Source organism: Xylocopa sonorina, chromosome 8 (assembly GCF_050948175.1).
Source record: "Xylocopa sonorina isolate GNS202 chromosome 8, iyXylSono1_principal, whole genome shotgun sequence".
NCBI lineage: Eukaryota > Metazoa > Arthropoda > Insecta > Hymenoptera > Apidae > Xylocopa > Xylocopa sonorina.
In genome coordinates this window covers 12,212,711-12,233,338 of record NC_135200.1, presented here as the reverse complement: position 1 = coordinate 12,233,338, position 20,628 = coordinate 12,212,711, and the positions used below count along the sequence as shown (strand labels likewise).

The following is a 20,628-nucleotide window of genomic DNA, read 5'->3' as shown; positions in this document are numbered from 1 at the left end:
AGGTAGTTAAATATCTCGTAGACGTGGCTTTGCGCGCCCGGAAGTCAAGGTTTATACTAGGAGGGCCGCGCGATATCTGGGACGTGGATCGTGCTGGCCTTTCCGGCAACCCTTCGTCCATCTGGTTCGAAGGAAATTGATGCTTGTCACGTTTCACGTGTCATCACCGCATTGTTGGTTTGTCGGTTTTCAAAATTGATTTCGCGTAGAACCTTCGATGCTACCACTACGACTATCTACCTACTCGTTCAACAAATGTTTTAATATACGAAGCTATCGTAAGAATAATTTCGAGGAGAGAACGGGCAGATGGGATATAAAAAGTCTGAATCGTTGCTTCATCCGTAAGACGCACGATAGAATTTCGACAAGAATGGTCTTCGATGCTTTTCAAATTGGACCAGAGAACAGTTTGGTTCGCGAGGAATCGCTCGAGTACTCAGTTTCGAGCGAAATGATCGGGTTCGAACGAACCCAAGGCCTTCGATGGGTTATCCGGGTCTCTTTAAAAGGCCGTTCGAAGCTTCTCAGAGAAGGTAGTCCGCCCCTTGTCGAGGACTCTCGAGGAATATTCCCCGTTTACGTCATCGTTATCCTTTATTGGGCGCGATCAAAGGCGAGCGCGGAGGGTATCGCGGATGCTCCTCGATTATTTCTCGTACGGTTCTCTGGCTTCCGTCAGGTGAACGCTCCTTACCAGGATTTCAACGACAATTAAAAGAACCCGTGGCTCTCTCAATTAAGAAATCGTCGAGAGAACTCGACGCGAAAGAAAAGGTCTACGTGGAGGGCCAAGGTTCTGCGCGAGAATAATGGCGACGCGTCTGAGAACTTCTAATTTGTCGCTGGAAAGTTTGAAGGGGTGCACAAAAAGGCTGCCCTTTTTTGGAAACGTGGAGGCGAACTAGAAGCGATTGCTGCAAAAGTTTTCGCAATATTCTGCGACGCGTCACCCTCGTCGTTTATTTAACACGACTGGAAACGATAAGACCCGAGTAAATAGTTCAACTGTGCCAAAAAAGGTTCACTTTGGAGATTGATGGTTCGATTAACGAGCCAGAATTCATACGGCGCACAATGTGCTCCTCAGCTCGTTTCAACAAAATTTATAACGGAACGTTTAGTCGGGAGGAAAATAATTTTTAACCCCAGAAGGCGTCCCCTCGTGAAATCCCACGAAAGAATCAGCGCGAATTGCCCCAGCCAGTCAGTCTATCGCCCTCAAGTCGACAGTTCATTGCTCGCGTTTTCCATTCGTATAAAACGCTCGGTGTAGTCCGTGGAGAACGCTCTAAGTCCTGGCATTATATCGAATTCGCAGGGAATCGTGTCGAGCAATCCATTACGAATTTCTTTACGCCCCGTCGAGCCTCAAGAGGAGCGTGAAATTGAACGTATCTGGTCGAACATTTGTATTACAACGTCGCTGTAATCCATTTCTATTCGAGTGTTTTTTTTTAGCGTCTAGACGAGTCGATTATCCGTCTGTTGCTCGCGACTGTCCGAGTGAATACAGCTGTTCTTCAATTTTTCCAACACCATTTCTCCCTAACTTTACATTATGTTTACGTTCAGATCATTACTCAATTTCTGCGTATCACGTGAACAGTTCACGAAGACTACACGAACGAGGAAGTTCAGTTTCCATTCTGTTCGCAAACGGTTCACGTGTAGACGCACTTTGGAAAGCGGAGAGTACGAACTTCGCCTCGATGTCTGGCAGCCTCCCTTCGTTTTGAGCCTGTTAATCCTTTCACTGGTAAACTAACGCAGATCCATCGCCTGTGCTAACGTAATCTGCATCGTGGATACTAATGGCGACTATATCCGGCGTTCGTGCAATGAGGCGTGAATACTAATGCCGTCTATAGTCGTTGGCCATTTTAGCGGTAAATTCGCGTTTGCGACACGTATGGTCTCGGGGGCCACTGGTGCCGTAATTGTAACGTAAAGGTTAAGGCGAAGCCCCGCACGTGTGATCCGCATCCCCGCAGACATACTTGGATGCTTCGAAAGGGTTGATCCTCGAAAGCTCGCTCGCGTGCACTCAAACGATCTCCTTACGATCCTCGCCTCTCACGCCGCGCTTTACGTATGCGGGTACCGTTGCATTTTCGTGTTAGCTCGCTAATTTCCAGCCTTAATCGAAAGGCGTACAGGATATCTTTAGTCTGTGAATTTCGCAGTAGCAAGGTGCACCTTTAGCAGCGTTGGAGAAGAACAAAGGAACCGAGAGGGAGAAATGTGAGTTTCAGCGAGTTCCACGGGGTGCGTAACTTTCAGCTGATCCTCGTCTAAACGTTCGTTCCAGTGTCAACGAGAAAAGCTCGTGGCGGTAGAGATAGCGCGTGTTTTTTCAATCGACAAAGCCGCAAAGCAAACTATCGGATCGCAGTAACTACAATTCGAATTCTGTCGCGTCGCTGGGGAATGCGACGATGGCAGCGCCCGCGGAAATTGACGATCGCGGTTTCACGGGTTTAATTGGCCCTTTCACTCGTTCGTTTGCGCATCTGTTTTCCACCCCACGTCGCGTTCTGCTCGAATTAACCAGGCTGGCCGTCTTCGGTATAATGAAACGAGCAATTAGCAATTAGCCAGCGGGGATCTCCGTTTCGTTGAACGATTGCTTCGTTAATCGAACTCTGTCTGACGTTTCTTAAAAATCTCGCGAAATTAAAGCAAAATGTCTATTCGCTGCTGTAAAGAATACGCGTTGCCGTGCAACCGTGTTGAAGAAACCAACGAAAAAGGCGACGAACAGGAGTCAACGAGTAACAAGTTAGGGGATGATTATCCGCCCGCCAAAGTTTACCCTACTTTTTACGAAGTCCTCGAACCGCCCCCGAAACAATCTGTTTCTTGCGCGCCAACACCTACGATCTCGCGAATTCTCGAACAATGCCGGATGGTCGAGACGCGACCAGCCTCGATTATTACAAAAGCCCATCAATCACTTTCGAGAGGTCTGTTCGACGACGGGGAACCGCACATCCGATCCAGCTGCTTCGAATCCGTTTCCACAATATACCTCGCCATTAGACGTTGTTACACGTGGCTGGGAGGAATGGCGGCAGATTTCGAGCTTGTTTCCTTAATTCGGTATTCAAGCGGACGTAGTTCCACGAAACTGTGCGCGGTTAATTCGCAACGGCCGACTCCTGCACGTGCCACGGCGAACACAGACCGTAGCCTGGGGAGAGTCGAGTAAATTCGAGGCGAGTAAAAAGCGGCGGGTAACGCGTGGGCGCGTTAGAGAAACGTCGTTCGACGGAGGCATCGGTCGTTAGCGCGGGAAAAGTAGATTACCGCGGGAACGTTCGTCTGGCGAGCGGAATTCCGTTTGTGGTGAAAACGATTTACGAGTCGCCTCTACGCGGTCGAAGGAAAGACAGCTTTTCCAAGGTGGAACGGTTTACTCTGGCCTTCCTTTTGTTCGCCAAGACCCGGGAGAAGAGGTAACGTTTGTCGTAAACTGTAACGTTTGTCACCTGAAAACAGCTCGTTGGATCGTTGCGTAACCTTAACACGTTCGATTATCCGTGTTATTACATCGTGTTTTGCGTAAGTATACGTAATAGTAGCGGCCGTAATCGGACACAAAAGCCCGCCTTGATTAACCGATTGTCAGGTAAACACGACCGGGTACTCGATACTCGTTAATTACCAACGGATGTCCCTCGGGAGACCGAGTCGGATAATTAAACCGTAATTACGGGCTGGCAGATTTTTCACCGATCCTCGCGATCCGAGTCGATGAATTATGTAAGAACGAGCACCTGTAGCGTTAACGTTCGCCAATTTGTAACGCTAGTTTCGGTTGTGTTTGAAAATATCCACGTACAGATGCCGGAGAAACGCGCAGCCGTGATTTATCGCTGGCCAATTGGAAATATGTACAAATTAATTAGTAATAAACCAGTGTGTACTTTGTGGAACCTCGTTCTACGTGTAATAGCTGCGATCGATCGTTTTGGTAACGACTGTACCATTCTTTTGTTTCGGTAATTCACGGTACATTAAATACACTGTTTGAATTTATTGGCATTTAATTAATTGCTTTCGTCTGTTGTTTTAACAAGATTGCCTCGTCGATTGTTAATAACGTTAACCTTGTTGTTTAATTTAAAATTTGAATCGAGTTGATAGCGAAGTATCGCTTCATGGAATATTATATTACATTGGAATTTCGACACATCATTTATGCGAAATGCATTTTGTGGGATATTATATTAGAATGTACCATTAGTATCGATAATTTTAGTGGTTCGCCAAATAATTAATTTCCACTGGCGTTTCATCCATTTTTATCCAATAACAAGCTGCAGGTTTTGATGCATCTCGGATGCAGTTTGCGCACAAATGAAATTCTTACAGACGCTCTGCGAACGATATTTTTGATGCAAGTCAAGGGTTTGCCATATGCATATGAATGCTTTAATCATTCACAGTCTATCTCTTAACGCAGCGGATACATAAACGAACAATTTTCGATACGGAATTTTTATTACGCCCGAATGAAAGCCAGAATTATCTCGTAAATTTCCGCGAAACTTTTCCGGCAATTAATTTAAACGTTATGCACACGTGTAATACCAATTTCGCAGGGAAATTTTCTCAAATGAAAAATCTAATAGAATGAAACAAAAATGGAATTTGAAACTGATTTTTTTTCATACAGCTATTCGAGGCTCAGATATTGGCAATTTAAAATTCTTCCGTTCAGTTTGAAAAATTGCTCCTGACCATTAACGGCTACAATTCAGTTTGATTAATAAAGTATCGATTTCTGATTGGCCGCGAAGGCGCGCTATTTTTTATCATTTTTCGACCGTTCGATTAAAACGGAACATCGTTCGCCGAGTGTTTCCTTTTCCCGCTTAAACGACGATGCATTCGTTTAACAAACCGCCACTTGAAAAAGAGAAGCTTCCTTTTAAGGGAGCTCTTTCATCGAGGCGCCTCGATAGACTCCGACAAGTGGAACGTTTCAAGTGCTTATGGGAACAGATTTTTCGCACTCGAATCGGCTTACCCTGACCATTAACGCGGAGAAAGACGGCATTGATTATCAACAGTCCCAGCTTCCGCCAAGTTTCAATTAATTCTCTCAGATTCGAGTTCAGATATTAAATATAGATCGCTAACCCAAACTCAATTCAAACTTCGTCTCGCGCGACGTCTTCGAGTTCGAGGAGACGAGCGGAGCTCCTAAACAATTCCGCTCGAATTAATCATCCGCGATCTTCGTTAATTTACGAGGCTGCCGCAGCGTCACGCGACCAGGTCGATACGGCTGCGACGTCGATGGAATTTTCACGGGCCCCGCCGAAACGCGTGGTATTCGCGGCAGCCAGGAAGTTGGTTTAATGAATTTCTCGTAAATGAAGCGCGGTCCCACGGCCGGCTCAGCGAAAATTGTCCACGACTAATCTGTCCAGCGGGTAGGTTCGCTAATTTCACGGGATTACGCGTGCTCCTGGCTGATCCGTTCCCGTTTTTCAATGCGTCGAACGGAAACGATTCGCGCTCGCCGATTTCATCCGCTAATAACTTACGCGTCCGATCCAGGCAGTCGCTCTCTGTTCTTGCGATCGCGTTTACGCTGGAAAACAGGCTGTCCGCGCATAGGTACCCGTCGATGATTCCTTGTTGATGCGATAAAATTATACGACTGTAAATAATCGGGATTCCGCGGTAATTGCGATTTCACACCAGTTACGTCCGCTGTGGATTTTCAGGGGGATAAACTTGGATTCGAGACAGGCGAGAATTAATTGCGAATTAATTCTCAGTCACGAGACGAAACGGTGTCTGGAATTTCGGAAACAAGAGGCCTTCGAGCCTTCGCGAGACGATCGACTCTATAAATTATTCGTCCCAGAGGCGTGCGGCAAGCCGAATAAATCTGTAAAACCGGGGGGAACCCGGTCGATCGGTTTTGCGGGTCGTTTTAAAATTCCATAAGACTGGACGTCTCCGTCGGGTTCATCCATTTTTCATGAGCGTCCTCGCGCAAGAACAACGGGACGATTCCTGTTTCGACGTCACGAGAACGAGTCGCCGTTATCGATACTCGGCTTATCCGAAGACTCGACGACCACTTTGCATACGCGTTTTCCCTGCCACGGATTTCGACGCGTCGGACGGCTCGCGACACGCGAATTTTATCGGCTACCACCAGCGACTGCGTGCCGATCGTTGCAATTTTTTATCCTTCGATACCAGTCGCGGTTTAATTTTCCTGTCAATTACGTCGCTTCTATCTTCGTTGGCGTTTAATTTTCATTTTTCCCCCCCGTTGCATATCAATCGACTCGTTTAAATCCTGTTGCCGCGGAATCACTCTCGCCTCGAAATATCCCGTGACAAGACTGAGGAGGTGTAAACGTTTCGTTCACGCCGTGGTTGCCTCGAACAACGCATTGAATAATGAAAACGCCGCGGGGAGTGTCGTGGGAGATTACCTGCCCTTCTGATTTTCCAGTCGCGGCAAACCGTACTTATGCGTCCCCCTCCTTCCCTTCAACGTGTCTCAGGACACCATCATTTTAATAATTCCTCTGCAATCCCATCCGAGATCGGATTCTTTATCATCGTACAGGATTAAGTATCGCGGATGAGCACTTGCACCGCGCTGGATCACTCTTTCGAACACTGGTAAACAAACCACCCAACGAGACCCGCGATACTCGCGACACCGATTCCTCGATCAGCCTTCTCTCTGCTCGATCACTTTCTCGAACGGCTCTCCGACGACTATCGAACTCTGTGAAGCATCGTTCCCGCGAAATTCGCGACGCGCCCCCACCTCGATCTTAAGAGGACATCGGCTCTCGATTCGATCCTTTTCTCGACCGTGTTCTACTCGCGTTCTCCAGGGGACATTGAAAGGATTGATCGCATGGACGACTACGAACACTCGTCGAACTGTTCTCCAGGTTCTTCCCCGCAACGTTCATCGGTTACTCGACATCTGTCGCTCCGCGAGAGATCGTTAATATCGATGGAGATTGTTTGACGAATTTTTTTTTTCTGTTTGCGTGTCTGTTTCTTTGGAGAGACGGAGAGAAAGAGAGCGTTTGGCTGAGCAGGGCCGCGAGCAAGTGGTAAGACTCGACGCTGCGCCCGACGTCCGACGTCCAACACGGCTCGCCGACTACTGAGTCGTCTGACGCAGGCGTCGAGGCGCCTGGCACCCTCGCGTGCCTCTTGCTCGCCTCTCTCGGCCAATGTTTCCCTCTGGAACTACCTGTTCGCTAGCTACGCGAATTTCCCCGCGAACAACTCGACTCGCTGTTAAATTTACCATACCTGTGCACCGACTTTGCGTATTATAAGTGACCAGCTGCGTTACTGTTGCAAATACCGTAACGGTGGTGAGTTTTCTGAGAGTTAAAAAGTCACGATGTTGCAGTATCGAACTTGTCGGAGGTTCGATGAATCATCGTGGATGGTTCGATGTAAAAACTTCTGTTTTGCAATGGTTTTATTAGTTCGAGAAAGACCTTCGAGATTCGCTGTCGATGTTTCCTACATTAATTTCCATTTACCACAATTTCGAGTTCTAAACTATACTTAAATCTTGCCAACCTAACTCCTGTTCCTCTAAAGAGGATAATTCCTCGCTGAAAGCTTGCAAGTTTCAACCTCGACGAGTGGCTCGACCGGAGTTCGAGGTCGCGTGCGTAGCAATCGTACCGTTGCCCATCGGTCGAGAATATTACGCGATTGCCCAGACTCTTAGGACCTTCGACGTTGCTCGCCCTTCTCACCCTCGACTACGCGACCGCCTGTGGATGATTATCGATCCTCGAGGAAGGGCGAAGGGGGCCAGGGACAGCGGTCCTTGAAGCTTTTTCGTAACTGCATCTCATCAAATCGCGGTTTCGAATTATCGAAATGGACGACGATCTTGATCGTGGCAACCTCTGAACCACCACGCGCGCTGATTCGATTCGCCGTGAGCTTTGTCGCGTTATTTCACTATTAATTAATCTGTAATATCAGTTACCCGAGAATAATGTCCGACGATCGTTTCCCCAGAGCCGGGAGCAATTTTCGAGGATGAATCCAGCGGCTCGTAACGGCGAGCAGCTCGATCAGCTAACGCGACGTGCATTATTCATTAAACCGCGAGCTAACGTAAGGTACGGAAACGAGACGGAACGAGAACGCGATCAAAGGTCGTCGTACAATGAGCTTGCACGGGTAACGTGTGTGTGTGGGGGGTGAAACGCGTGTTTACTCCTCCCGACGATCAAATACAATGGAGGCGTACGGAAATCGGACTTGAACGGTTCCTCGATTCCCCTCGGTTCACGGAAACGATACGCCGACGCGTGATGTCGTTGCGGGTGGATGACGGCATTGTTGCGTCTGATAAGCGAGGAGCCAGGCTGGATTGACGCGTTCCTCGCCGCGAGATAACCCGTTCGAGCCTCTGGAATCGATAAGATACCACCGTTTCGAGTCGAGCCGGCTGCTGGCTCGCTGCTTCCACCCCAATCACGGAGACGTGTTCATTTGTTAACAGAGAAGCCTAGCTCCAGTTTCGCGCGAAGCATCCGCTGGAGAATGATCAGTCGACGCGGAAGGATCTGCTTGCTCAGGCGGATCCGCGTGGATTTTCGACGATCTCCAGCAGCTTCGAGCACGAACGAATACGAATGGTTAATTAAGACCCAATCTCGATTGACCGTGGGACACGAAGGCGGTTTTACGACTGGGACGTTTCGTGATACGCGTTGTAACGTCTCGTTGACAAATCTAGTTACTGATAGACACGCGAATAAAGCTTGGAATGTTTCGTCGTGAAATGGAAGAAAATCTGATGATATTTATTAAAAATACCGAAACGATTAGAGAACAGATAGACGTCTGTTAGCAGATAGATTAAAAGGGGTAATCCCTTTAGGCAAACTGGTTTCACAGTGGTATTTTAATAAAATGTTCCTGTCACGCGCGCAGATAGACAACCCCAGAGACTACTCTTTTCAGATTGATCATTTCTGCCTTCCACCGTCGCGCAGAAGTTGGACGATGGTTTTTACTACAAGATTGCCATCCATCGAGCTTTAATATGGTTCGAATAGCTGATCAAAGATTTAAACGATAAATATGATGACCACGCTTCTTGCGATAATATATTCTTGACGTTTGACTCGCGGATGATCAAAAGTTTTGAGAACGATTTTCACTTCTCGCCAAGTTTTTGAAGTTGAGAGAGGTTGGCCTGGAACTTGTGGAAGCATCGATTCCTCGCCAGTTCCACCCTTAACCGAGGACTTCCTCGGGGGTTTGCGAGGTTTGCTTGTTCGCGCGTCGCGTGGATATTTCATTATCGACTGCACCTGTCCAGTGGAACCGTAAACCTCGAAACTCGATACGTCGATGTCTTCGAATTGGCTCGTGGCTTCCTTGATTGTTAAACTTCTGATAGCTATGGCAGTCCATTCGTCCTGCGAGATCTGTTATAAGTAATAACGATGTCAACGATAAAAGTATGGAAATCGATTGGCAAAGTGGATTAAACTCTCGAGTGCGTCTAAGATCCTGGTGTTCGACACCTTGTATGTCAAGGCCACGAGAACGCGACCAGAATGAGGTTATCCGTCGATGAAAATTCGAGCCGTGCTAATTCGAACATTTTCAAGAATTTTCGCTCGCTATTAAATTTCGTTGGCTCGCAATGGAAAGTTCTCGCGGCCGTGCAAAGTTAAATGCAGTTAGTTAAACGCAGTTAGGTATGACACCGTTGGGTATTCAAAGGATTACAGTGCGTACCAGAGGTAACTTTAATTACTGACGTCTTTACGGCGGTTCTTCCCTGGAAACGGGATCTGTCCGTAATTGAATTTTTTTTTCACGTACTTTCACGATCCAACCTTAACGTTTCGTCGTTTATAACGTACCTTCGAACACCGTCAACCTGTTTCTTTTCACTTTTATCATTTCGTTACGTTCCACCACGATCGAGCGCTGGTGGCCTCCGTCCTGTGCCATTCGTTTCTTTATAGCGAAACGAGGGATCCGTGAATCCTTTGCCTGTCGTTTCATTCCACGAAGATCGATAAAAGATCGTGGAAGAACGAGCACGCGTTACGATACAACAGCCAAGATATACGATGGAAAGTAAGGGTCTGCTCGGTAGCCATTATTCTCGTCCCCCTTGCAGACGATTCTTTATCAAAGGGAACTCGATGGCCGCTCGATCTCCTCGTAAAGTACCCTCGCACGAAATTCCAATCATTACGGGTGTCATACTCGATCAGCAACGTTTGCTAACGAGTACCACAGCTCGTTCGAAGGACTTCGAAGCTCCTTTCGAATCTTTATAATTCTTGCAATTCCGTGTATCCAGGGAGAACTTCTTTCTTCCTGATATCCCGTTATTAGAATCATGACGCACATTTCCTCCAGGTTACGATGCACTGGTCGTTCACGTGTCTGTGGAGAAATCTCGTGAAGTGTGAAAGAGAAGATCGCTCCCAGTGGACGTTGACAAAAAGCACTGTGACTTGGACGCCTTATCGTGCATTCCTTGCGAATTTCCTCTGTTTTCTCTCGTTGTTACGGTTCAAGTCAACTCTGTCAGAAGCAACGTTCCTTATCTAAATAATATTGTCTCTACTCCATTATTCTTTGGATAATTTATTCCAAATTTATTGGCATCGAGTGTGCGTTTGGAATAAACTTCAAAGTACCCCAAGACGTTCGTCGTATTTACGAGATTCCATCCACGCAAATATTTTTTACTCGAGAGCCGCGGCGGGATCCAAAGGAGCTCGTTTCCGCGTTTGCCACGGAACCAGTGGCAACTAATGAGAACCAGGCAACGGCGATGCTCCAGTTCGGTTTGCTGGGTAAACTTTCTCGCGGGTTTACGCGAAGGGCGATCCGAAGACAGAGAAATCGTGGGTACAGGTCCAGATGCCCGTCGGGCGAACGAGATTAAAAAGTTTCCGTAAGCTGGCCCCGGGAAAATAAGCTTCGGACGAGAGCCGTCAGTGAAAGTTAGCGACGCGTCAACGCGGCCCGTGGAAACGCGTGGGTTTTCGCTTTTCGTTGGCAGAAGTCGCGGTAAAACTTGCTCGATTTCCGTTTACGGTCACTCTCAGATGGTCTCGGTTAACAAGAAATGGAAATGTACGCGTAGAAATGGAATCACTATTGATCTTTGTACACTTTTCTCTAATCTTTCTCGAGATCTACAAGCAGTAGAGATTCTGATCAAACTCGTAGCTGCGTCGACTCTGTCGATTGGTACATCGTATCAATTTCGAGAAAGTAGCCTACAATGTTTCTCCAGCTACGCGTATACAGCTCGTCGGAATGATTTCTTGCGATCTCTTGATAAAAACCAGAACGTAACACCGAGGAGACGCGAGATGCAGTCTTCGAAGATGGCGAGATGGAAACGCGCATTCCAAGCGTCCTACGCAACGCCGTTTTCTTTGTGCCAGCCATCGATACACTTTTCTCGCTGAATACACGCGAGCTGCACCGTCTCGGAACCGGGGAACGTAATCTCGTCGAGGGAAAAGTCGCTCTCAGCGCGGGTCAAACGATTTACCATCTTCGCGAGCATCTTTTCTCATGGAAATATGGCTCGCAGGAGTGTTTATTGGCCCGGCGAATACATCCACGTATTCGTTGCATGCAGATTTCGGTGCGCGCGTTTACGCGTCCTCCCACAAAGAGGACAGGTTCGCGCGAACAGATTTCATCGTCTCTGGAACCGAAGGACGGCTACGATTGTTCGATATTTCAAGCGTCGATTGGATTCTGGTTCCTCCCTCGAATCGGTGAATTTCGTAGTTTCGTAGATTGCGATCGGACGTGGACAAATTGCGAATCGATCGCTAAGAAGGTTAAACAAATGGACGGGATTATCGTTAATTGCTTCCGCGAATCGCGTGCAATCTGATCGAGTAAATTTCGCCGCGACCCACGCGATCGATATTCATTTCCAAGACACCGTTCCCGTTCGTTCTGGATGTTTATTCCCCCTTTGTTACGGGAGATACAAAGCGGATTAAAAGTGTCAGAATTCTAGGCAACTGCTGTCAGCACGATCGTTCGTTTTAATCTGGTCTTGATCGCTGGACTAACGCGTGAATTCGATCAGATCCCAGCGTCGTTAACTTTTTCTAAATGAAATCAAATGTTCAACAGACAGACGCGCGACTGAATAAATATCTCTGCTTCGCTAGTTCGTTCTAATCGTCGATCTCACCCTCCGTTTAATAAATGAATCGCTCGAACGCGCGTGTTCGTTACAATCACCGATCGGGTGGTGGAACGGTTCCGTCGAGGGGTGAAATTTCATCCGAGCAGAATTCCCAAATTCCTGGACCTCCCATTCGCTCCATATCACGGGTCAGAGAACCAAGAACAGTTTTACCTCGAACCTTCCCGCACCCTTTTCTTCGGGATAATGAACTCGAGCGCAATGATCGCGCCGCCCTGATTAACTACCCTCGAGCTGTTTTCACGCCTGCACCCCTGTCGCTACTTGGTCGAATCGCAGCGTGTCGCAATCGCGTTCGCTTGTCCCTTCGAAACGCGCGTGCTTCACGCAGCACGAAATTCCTGCCAAACGATTCATAACGCAAGCGAACAGAGGCTCAAAGAGATCGAGAGAGGGTGGAAAAAGAGGCGGTCGCGTCTCGAGGGAGACGCGGCTCGCGAATGGTCCTCGATAACTGCACGTTCAACAGTTCATCGAGCGTTTCTTCTCTCTTTGGAAGATTCTCCACTCGATTGTCTCTGTCTACAAGGAGGAAGAACGCACGCAGGTTTGCGTCGTAGCGTCGTCAGCGTAAATTCGCAGTCGTAAATCTTGGACACGGAAGGGGGAGAAACCGTGGCTGTGAAATCGATTCGTCTCGCCTGCATACATCAGCCCCAGGCGGTGTTGCTGATCCCAGTGTATCGTTTGACGATTATCGTCTCCTCGGATGGTAGCTCATTTATTTGGAACTTGGCTCGAAACTGTCTCTCGATGGGGTAAATCGACAAGAGACGTAACGTCGAGTCGAAGCAAGGTTTTCCGTACCGGAAGCGGAACACTTTCGACGACCGATTGGCAGCTACACGAGAGCCTGTTGTACCTTACCCGTGTTTTGCACTTAGCGATTTACCCGGCAGTGCTTTTAGTACCCGCTGAGAGAGCCGTGATGCTCCTTCCTCATCGATTTCTGGTAATTTCCAACTCACCCCCCTTCTCGTCCAGGCGATATTGCGGCCGGTATACAACGTTACTCCGCATTGGTCTCCCGTGGTTTCCAATAAAGGGTGGCCCGTGCTGTTCCACGCGAAATACCACGCGACGCAACCCTTATTCTAATCAAGATTCGAAGGTCGATCCTGCGACGATCGATCGCCATCGACGAAGGCTGCTACCGCCCCCCACGCATCGAGGCGATTACCTCGCGAACGCGACTACCGCGGAGCCCACCGTCTTCGTTTATTATTTTAATTTATTCATTATTCCCCTCGATTTTTTTCTTCGAAGCCGCGGTGAAAGGCGGAATGCGACGCAGTCAGCTGAAATTAAATTGCATCTCACTGTGGCCGGTCTCGAGGTAGCAATTTCGTGTCTTCACCGTGCGTCTCCGTGCTGATAAAAACGTAATCAATTACAGATATAATTCGTCGCGTTATTAACGGAGCATCGATTAATTTTAACGGGAGGATCGCAAGCTCGAGCAGAGGGAGGAAAATGTGATGAAATTTCCATACAGACCGCGGACAAAGATGTCTCGGTTAATAATCCGCGTTTCTTTCACACGAGAATTATCCAATATCGACTATGCGACCCCGTGCCTCCATTGCTCATTTTTATTTCCTCGTTACCAACCGCGTCGCGCACCTTCGTGCATCTCTGGCTAGCTAACCTCCAAAGGGAGTGCAGGATTAATGGTAATACGTAGCGTCTAGATAGGTCAGGATAAACGCTTTTCCATCAGCGTACGCGACAAGCCGAAGGAACGCTCGAATTTTCTTTTCTTCGACTCTTCGTGCCATTTAGAGATGTATATCGATGCCATTCGACGAGGTACTCCTCGAAAGAATTCATCGCTGGACAAAAGGTAGTATTTCATCCCTTTCAATCCCCGTCGCTTCCGCGCCCGTCGTTTCGTTTCGCGTAATTCACCCTCGCCATCGTTACACCGCGACAACGTACACCTATTTAAAATGCACGCTCGCTCTGTCGTCGCTCGAGGGACGAGGAAACAGGATCGCGGCGAATTATCGTCACGTCCGTTCTCCCTTGTCGGATAATTGATTTTCCGAGTATCCTACGACACTTTAATATTTAACTCTCGCCGGACAAAAGGCCGTGGGTGACCGCTATTCATTCGCAGGGAGAACGAGAGTTCGTTTTATGCATGTGCTGGTCGTATATTTGCTTTGGATAATAATAATAAAAAAAAAAGAAAAAGTAGGCGTGGAACGAATAATGCAAATTTTTTTTCTCGACCGAGAAGTAATAAAAAGCCATTCGTTCGTTTGGAGTTGACGAAAAAATGGACCAGTCGGACGCGAGAACGGCTTCTCATCGAACGCACGATGCATCTGTAAGGGCGATCTTGCGGCGGTTTCCATTGAAACGTAATTAAACGAGGGGTTGGACGCGATTAACCGGGAACTTTAAGCGATTGGAAAACTGCTTTCGTACAGGTTGCAGGTAAATAGTACTGCGCAAACAGTCACAGCTGAGCTCTCAGCGGTCTGAATAAACAGTGATAACACCGTTCGTCGCAGTATGTATTGTTACGGATTCTTTACCTTGCAAGAATACGTGTTTATCTTTTTATAGGTGGCAAGATGCAACGCGACAGAATCGTTTCGCGAAAGATAATTACCATTTGAAAAGGAAAGGGGTCACCTTGGATTCTCCGTGACCCACGCGAACGATCTAGATCGATACTATCCGGCTGCCGCCATTCAGAAATGAAAGTCGCGTCTTTAATCCAATTCCCTCGTCCTCGAGACGATGCTATCGATATCAAACTGATAGCTTCAAAAAATGTTTCATTGAAGAGGAGCTGAGAGCGAGTCGATTCGCTGAATCGATAATCAAAAATAAATCAAATTTATCTGAAGATGTATGTTATCGAGTGTAAATTTTAATTAACATCGAAGAAGGATTAGCTACCTTCAACTTATTCCCTGCACGCGTAAACCATGTGTACGCTAAAACTTTCGTCGCTTGCCTGCACTCTTAACGAAGTTAAGTTTCAAATTAAATATTGTCTCTCCCATAAAATGATCTGTCCAAGGTAAACAAATCACTGTTATAATCTAATATCCAAACTTTTTACGAGGCTCGCTTATAAACTTCCAAATATCTCGAAGCAACTACGAAGAGCTCAAACCGTTGACTCGTACCACTAACGCGCTCAGGGGTCGCAGTGACGCATTTACTGAAAATAAATTGAAACAATCGAGCTTCTCGAGGTGAATATTGTCCATCCTCCAGATGTCTCGTCGAACTTTCGGCGATTTTAGTAATAGGCACGACCCAGTTGAGAGCGCTGCCAAAGTTCAAGGATAAAGAATGTCCTAAGGGGTACAAAAGAGGGTGTTACTGAGGTTTTTCTAGTTATGCAGATCCCTTGAACGCTATTTCTCCTTCTAACTTCTCTAGAAAAGACCTCGACACCGATAAATTTCTATAACAATCAACGATTTCTATTTCTTCCTGGCGATATCAGTTGGTATCGATCAAAAGTCGCGCAGCAATTTGTTTTCATTTACCTCGACACAATTAATCGGGGCAGTAAAAGTTTAGCGTTCCGTTTGCAGTTCTTGTTCGAGGGAGTTCGATCTCGCTGGAACACCGGATTACCAAGGCGTCGCGACGTTAACACGCGACGCGTTTGCATTCCGCAAAGCTCGTCACGGCCACGATTAACCGGAAGCCGACACGGCCGCGCGACCTTTGCGCGTAACCGGGTCTCGATGGAGCAAAGCTTCCAATTTATGGCGGGTCTTTACCTTCTGCCCCCCTCGACTTCTGATTGCAAAGGTTCACAGTGCTGCGGGCTAACATTGCGTTTCGATGGGAACTTTGTGGGGATTGTGTTTCGACGTTTGATTAAAATACTTAGTTTCGAAACTGTGTTTTAATACCTCGAGCAAGGAGGAACGATGTGTACCCATTCATTCGTGTATTTATTTCTGGAGCAGCGAACTTGTATCAAGTTTGAAGTTTAATTTACATTTACCAAAATATTTGCTGCAAAATTCACGCGACTTTCAATAAAAATTGTTTATACGATAGAAGTGCTCTGCATTACGTTTAGGATGGTTTGTAGGCGGTTCATTACAGCTGGCACGTTTTTCTTTCAAAGCCAAAAGTGTACTTTTCGAACTATCCTCGAGGGGGCGGCCATACAGGGAAAGTTTCGCATCATCAGAGTGTGGGCCACCCACGCGCTTGGATCTGATCTATGTCACTCGCGCAAGAGGAGCAAACACGACCGTAAAGCAGCGCCCAAATGAATTTCGTCGATTCTATTAGCTAAGAGTTTGTAAAATGTGAAGTTTCGAAAGGGCAGAACACGTATATAACCTGTTTCGGTTCCAGTTCGTCGAAGTGTTTCATTCGAACTCGTGCAACGAAATTTTTCTGCGAAATAAATTATGGAACCCAGCGCGGTTATTAAATTTCATTTGGAACCCGGCCAGAACACTCAAACCTCGAACGTAATGATAACACAGCCATAACGACTTATGGCGAATTGAAATATTCGCGGCTGTCTATTTTCTATTCTCTTTTAATAACCGGTCGAATGCGTTTGCTTAATTCTACCATTCCGAGCAATCAGAGGGATATTGGTTTATCTTGGCGAACGGAAATGAATATTGCGCTCCGGAGAATCCGATTTTTACATGGAAATAAACGAATCGCGGTAAAAAAAAACCAGTTAATCGTGCGCAATTTTCTCGCAGGAACAACTTTCGTTCAACTTTTCGATTATCATTTTTAATCAAATTCTCAACTCAGCTCTTTTTAATTACTATCTTCCGTAGCTTTTAATTCGTAGAACCCTAAGTCCGTCCACGCGATAGTTTCCCTACCGAGATTAGTCCACCAGCTGTAAAGATTTAATCGTGCCATTTGCCGACGAAACGACCAGATCGGATACCTCTTCCCTTTGTTCCTCGGCTGGCTGTTTCTCCGGTTTACAGGCCTCGTAAAAATGTTATCGTCGCGAGATTAACTGAATGCGGTAAAGAATGGTATCGACAGGAAGTTGTTTGCGCGACAATTCCTCTGCGATTGTATCCGTGTCGTTTCCGAGGATTTCAAAGGGCAGACGTGGAAATTTTCTTTCCTGGATTGCATCGTTGGCCATTTTGATCGATTGATTCCCCAAATCGAATGTCCATTAATTCGTTCCTCGTTCTGATGTGTATTAATATATGGCGTTCGACAGCGTTCAGAGATTTGTATTTTCTTCTTCGTTCCAGGCGACATTTTCGACGATGTCAGCGAGAAGATAAAACCGATCGGTGGTCTGCGCGCGAATTGCCTCGGCGGTGGAAGAATCGAGCACGACCCCGACCAGAAGACCATCAAAGTTTATGGCTACTCTCAGGTGAGTCAGGATTAACGCGCCCTAACGAATCCGCTCGATCTGCTGAGCTTGATCGATTAGCCGATCTCTCTTTCTCTCTTACGCTCTCTTTCTCTCGATTCATTCAACCCCAATGGGACATGATCGCCACGTTTCCATCTCGAGCATTCGTGTATAATTCGAGAGGGTGACAAGGATCGAAGGTAAGAATCTGCTCCCCATAAAACGTAGCTTTCGCGTTTTATATTATATTTTAATTAAGTTCGTTCGTGTGACTTGAAAAGAAATCGATTCCTCCACGATTTGAACGTTAACGGAAACTGCTAAGAAGAATGGTCAGCGATAGCTGACGAGGGTTCGATACGACCTCGGCTGCAGCCGCCCAACCACTGGCTTCGAAGCTTAATTTCAATTAGTTTTAATTACCGAAGGTGGAATGGTGTCTCGTAGTAACGAATGAACAGTTTAACAGCGTCAGAAGGCATCGATAAATCGAAGAAGTGCTGGTCGAAAATTTATTGCGCGGCTTCCCCCTTCGCCCTCCTACTCTGCTACCTCGTTGAATCGAGCTTAAAGGGGATTGAAATTAGATGAAAATTGAAGCCAAGACCGGACAGAGATCAAAATCGGAATCCTCTTTCAAATTGTGTTTGTTGAGTAAACTTGGATAGTCTTTTCGCTCAAATACCTTGCATTGTAAACTAATTACCTGGCCCTTAAGCGGTGGTACAAAGCGAGGACTCGAGGAGATGAAGCAGATTCGCACGAAGCTTTCTTATCGCTTCGCGACGAACGTTCAAGATCCTTTTCACCCTTGTCTCTTCGCAGTGAGCAACGCGCTTCGCCATAAAAAATTGCAAGAATATTGTATAATTAAAAACCATTGCGTTAATTTGACGGTGGAGCGATAAATTGAGTTAGGGAAATAAAGGGGGAGTAATAAGGGGTTCAGAGAGGAAGAGACGTGGTTGTTGGATGGATAACGGGCGCAAGGGTTGCAAAGAGGGGCTGTGGAATGAAAAATAATGGCCTTCTTGAACTTAAACAAGCTCTTCCCGTTTAATTCCGCTCACGAGTCCAAGTTGGGAATAAGTTAAAGGTCGATTTTTCCGCGACGGTCATGCGTTTTTTACGGGCTATAGTTGTGCGCGGAATTCGTAAACTGGAATGATTCACGTGGTTCGCGGTTTATCATGGCATCCGGTTTATTTCCAGGGATTTGGAAAGGCGGATCACGAAGTATCCGTTGCTCTGCTCAAGAAAAAGTACCCCGATTATACCATCACCTGCTCCGACGAGGGATACTGAGGCGGATTCCGAGGAAGATCGTTTCCCCTTGCATCCCGTGACAACAGATCTATTTAAATCACCTTAAAATAATTTAATAAAGGATTTTTATCAGTTACATTACCGTGGCTTTGATTTTATCAGTTTTCAATTACGATCGAATGGAAGTCCGAGGTAATCGGCTTTCAAAGCGATTTGATATAACGTTTTCCGGTAGCACGCATTAAAATGATTGCCAATTAAGATTAACAATATTCTCTCGTCTGCACGTGCGTTTAATAAATTTAATCCGATAATTACTTTCTTTTCTGTTCGTACGGAAGTAATGATCTATGGATCAGTGTCTTATCCTCGGATTCAAAAGCATTATCTGTTGGTAAAAGGAACGAATTGAAGCTCTGACTCGGTCGATAAAAGCTTGCGGGTGTCAAACTCGAACTCGATCGATGAGAACGGTTCGTTCCGATGCCTTTTAATGGTAACACAGGTTACCATTTTATCCGTATCTGATTGCTGATGCACGTACATACTTGGTGCATTTTCAGCAGGTGGCTGCACTTGGAAGAATTCCTACAATCGCGGAAAATTTAAATATCCCTTCGCACGTTTTAGAAGACAGCTACAGAGAAGTTTCTTTTTTTAAAACATCCACTTCTTAGCGACACGATTACCTACTGTTGTTGCGGATCAATCGATCAGAGTCACGATGTTCTTTTTTCCAATGCACGGCACGCTTTAGGAAGAAACACGCGAGAAACAATTGCGACTGTTTCGCCTGGTAACGAGGTTCGTTACTCGCAGCAATTTGGACATGTCGAACGCCCGATGAAGGCGTTACAAAAATTCCCAGTGATACACCAACAGGAATAACAATGTTTTCCCGGGCCGCGAAGTCCATCGTGAAAACCATCGGTCAGCGGAAGTACCACGCTGGTGAAGAGAACATCAAGGTACCTCGTTACTCGAAATCAATCTGTTCCTATCCACGACACAAATCCTGGACGACGAATCGCGTCAGTTTTTCGAGCGATTCGTCGTCGAGGACTGAACGAATATAATTTGAAACCTCGCGTTTCATCCACAGTTGGCAATGATCGGAGGTGCAGGAGAGGTCGGACGATCCCTCTCGCAGATGCTCAAACAAGGCTCGAAACTCGACATACTCGCTCTGTACGACGTGACTGCGTTGAACAAGAGGTTCTCGACGCCGATTCCGACCAGGAATTTTAGCAACGGCGAATCTGTGAGTAACCAACGAGTAGCATAAACGATCGGATAATCAGGATCGTTAATTGACGCAGAACTCGAGGATGTTAACGATGTTGGAGAAATCGAGATCGACCAGAGGCGACTGCCAGAGCGAGGGTTTACCTGAGTCGTATCTTTCCAATTGTACGTCGAACGGTTACCAGGTAATTTCTATACGTTTAACGCACCTATGGGAAGGTTCCATCGATCTATAGTAAAATGATGTACGTTTTACAGACTAAAACGGAGGAACTAGTCGAGAGTCTGCGTCGTCTGCCGATCGCCGAGGAGTGCGCCGCGAATCAGCACGGGAGCACCAAAATGGCGTCCCAGGTAAGTGTCCTCGATCAACGCGACATTTAAACGAGACGGATCGGTGATCGATGTTAAAAGAGACGATTACTTTCACTCGCGAGAAGAGGAAGATTTGTCGAGATTTCGAAATCGCGATGGTGCGTCTCGTCGACTTATTGTCAGGTCGATGGCGATCGTGGATGAG

At 46.8% G+C, this 20,628-nt stretch overlaps 1 protein-coding gene across 1 annotated transcript in view; it reads left to right on the top strand.

Moving 5' to 3' along the window:
• Positions 1-18,959, top strand: part of LOC143426134 (sex-regulated protein janus-A) — a 48,340-nt gene extending 29,381 nt beyond the window's left edge. Inside the window, exons 3-4 of the mRNA XM_076899333.1 lie at positions 17,488-17,615; positions 18,810-18,959. Of these exons, the coding sequence (XP_076755448.1) occupies positions 17,488-17,615; positions 18,810-18,902 (221 nt within the window). The 3' untranslated portion in view covers positions 18,903-18,959. The remainder of the gene's footprint in view (positions 1-17,487; positions 17,616-18,809) is intronic.
• Positions 18,960-20,628: the final 1,669 nt, after the last annotated feature.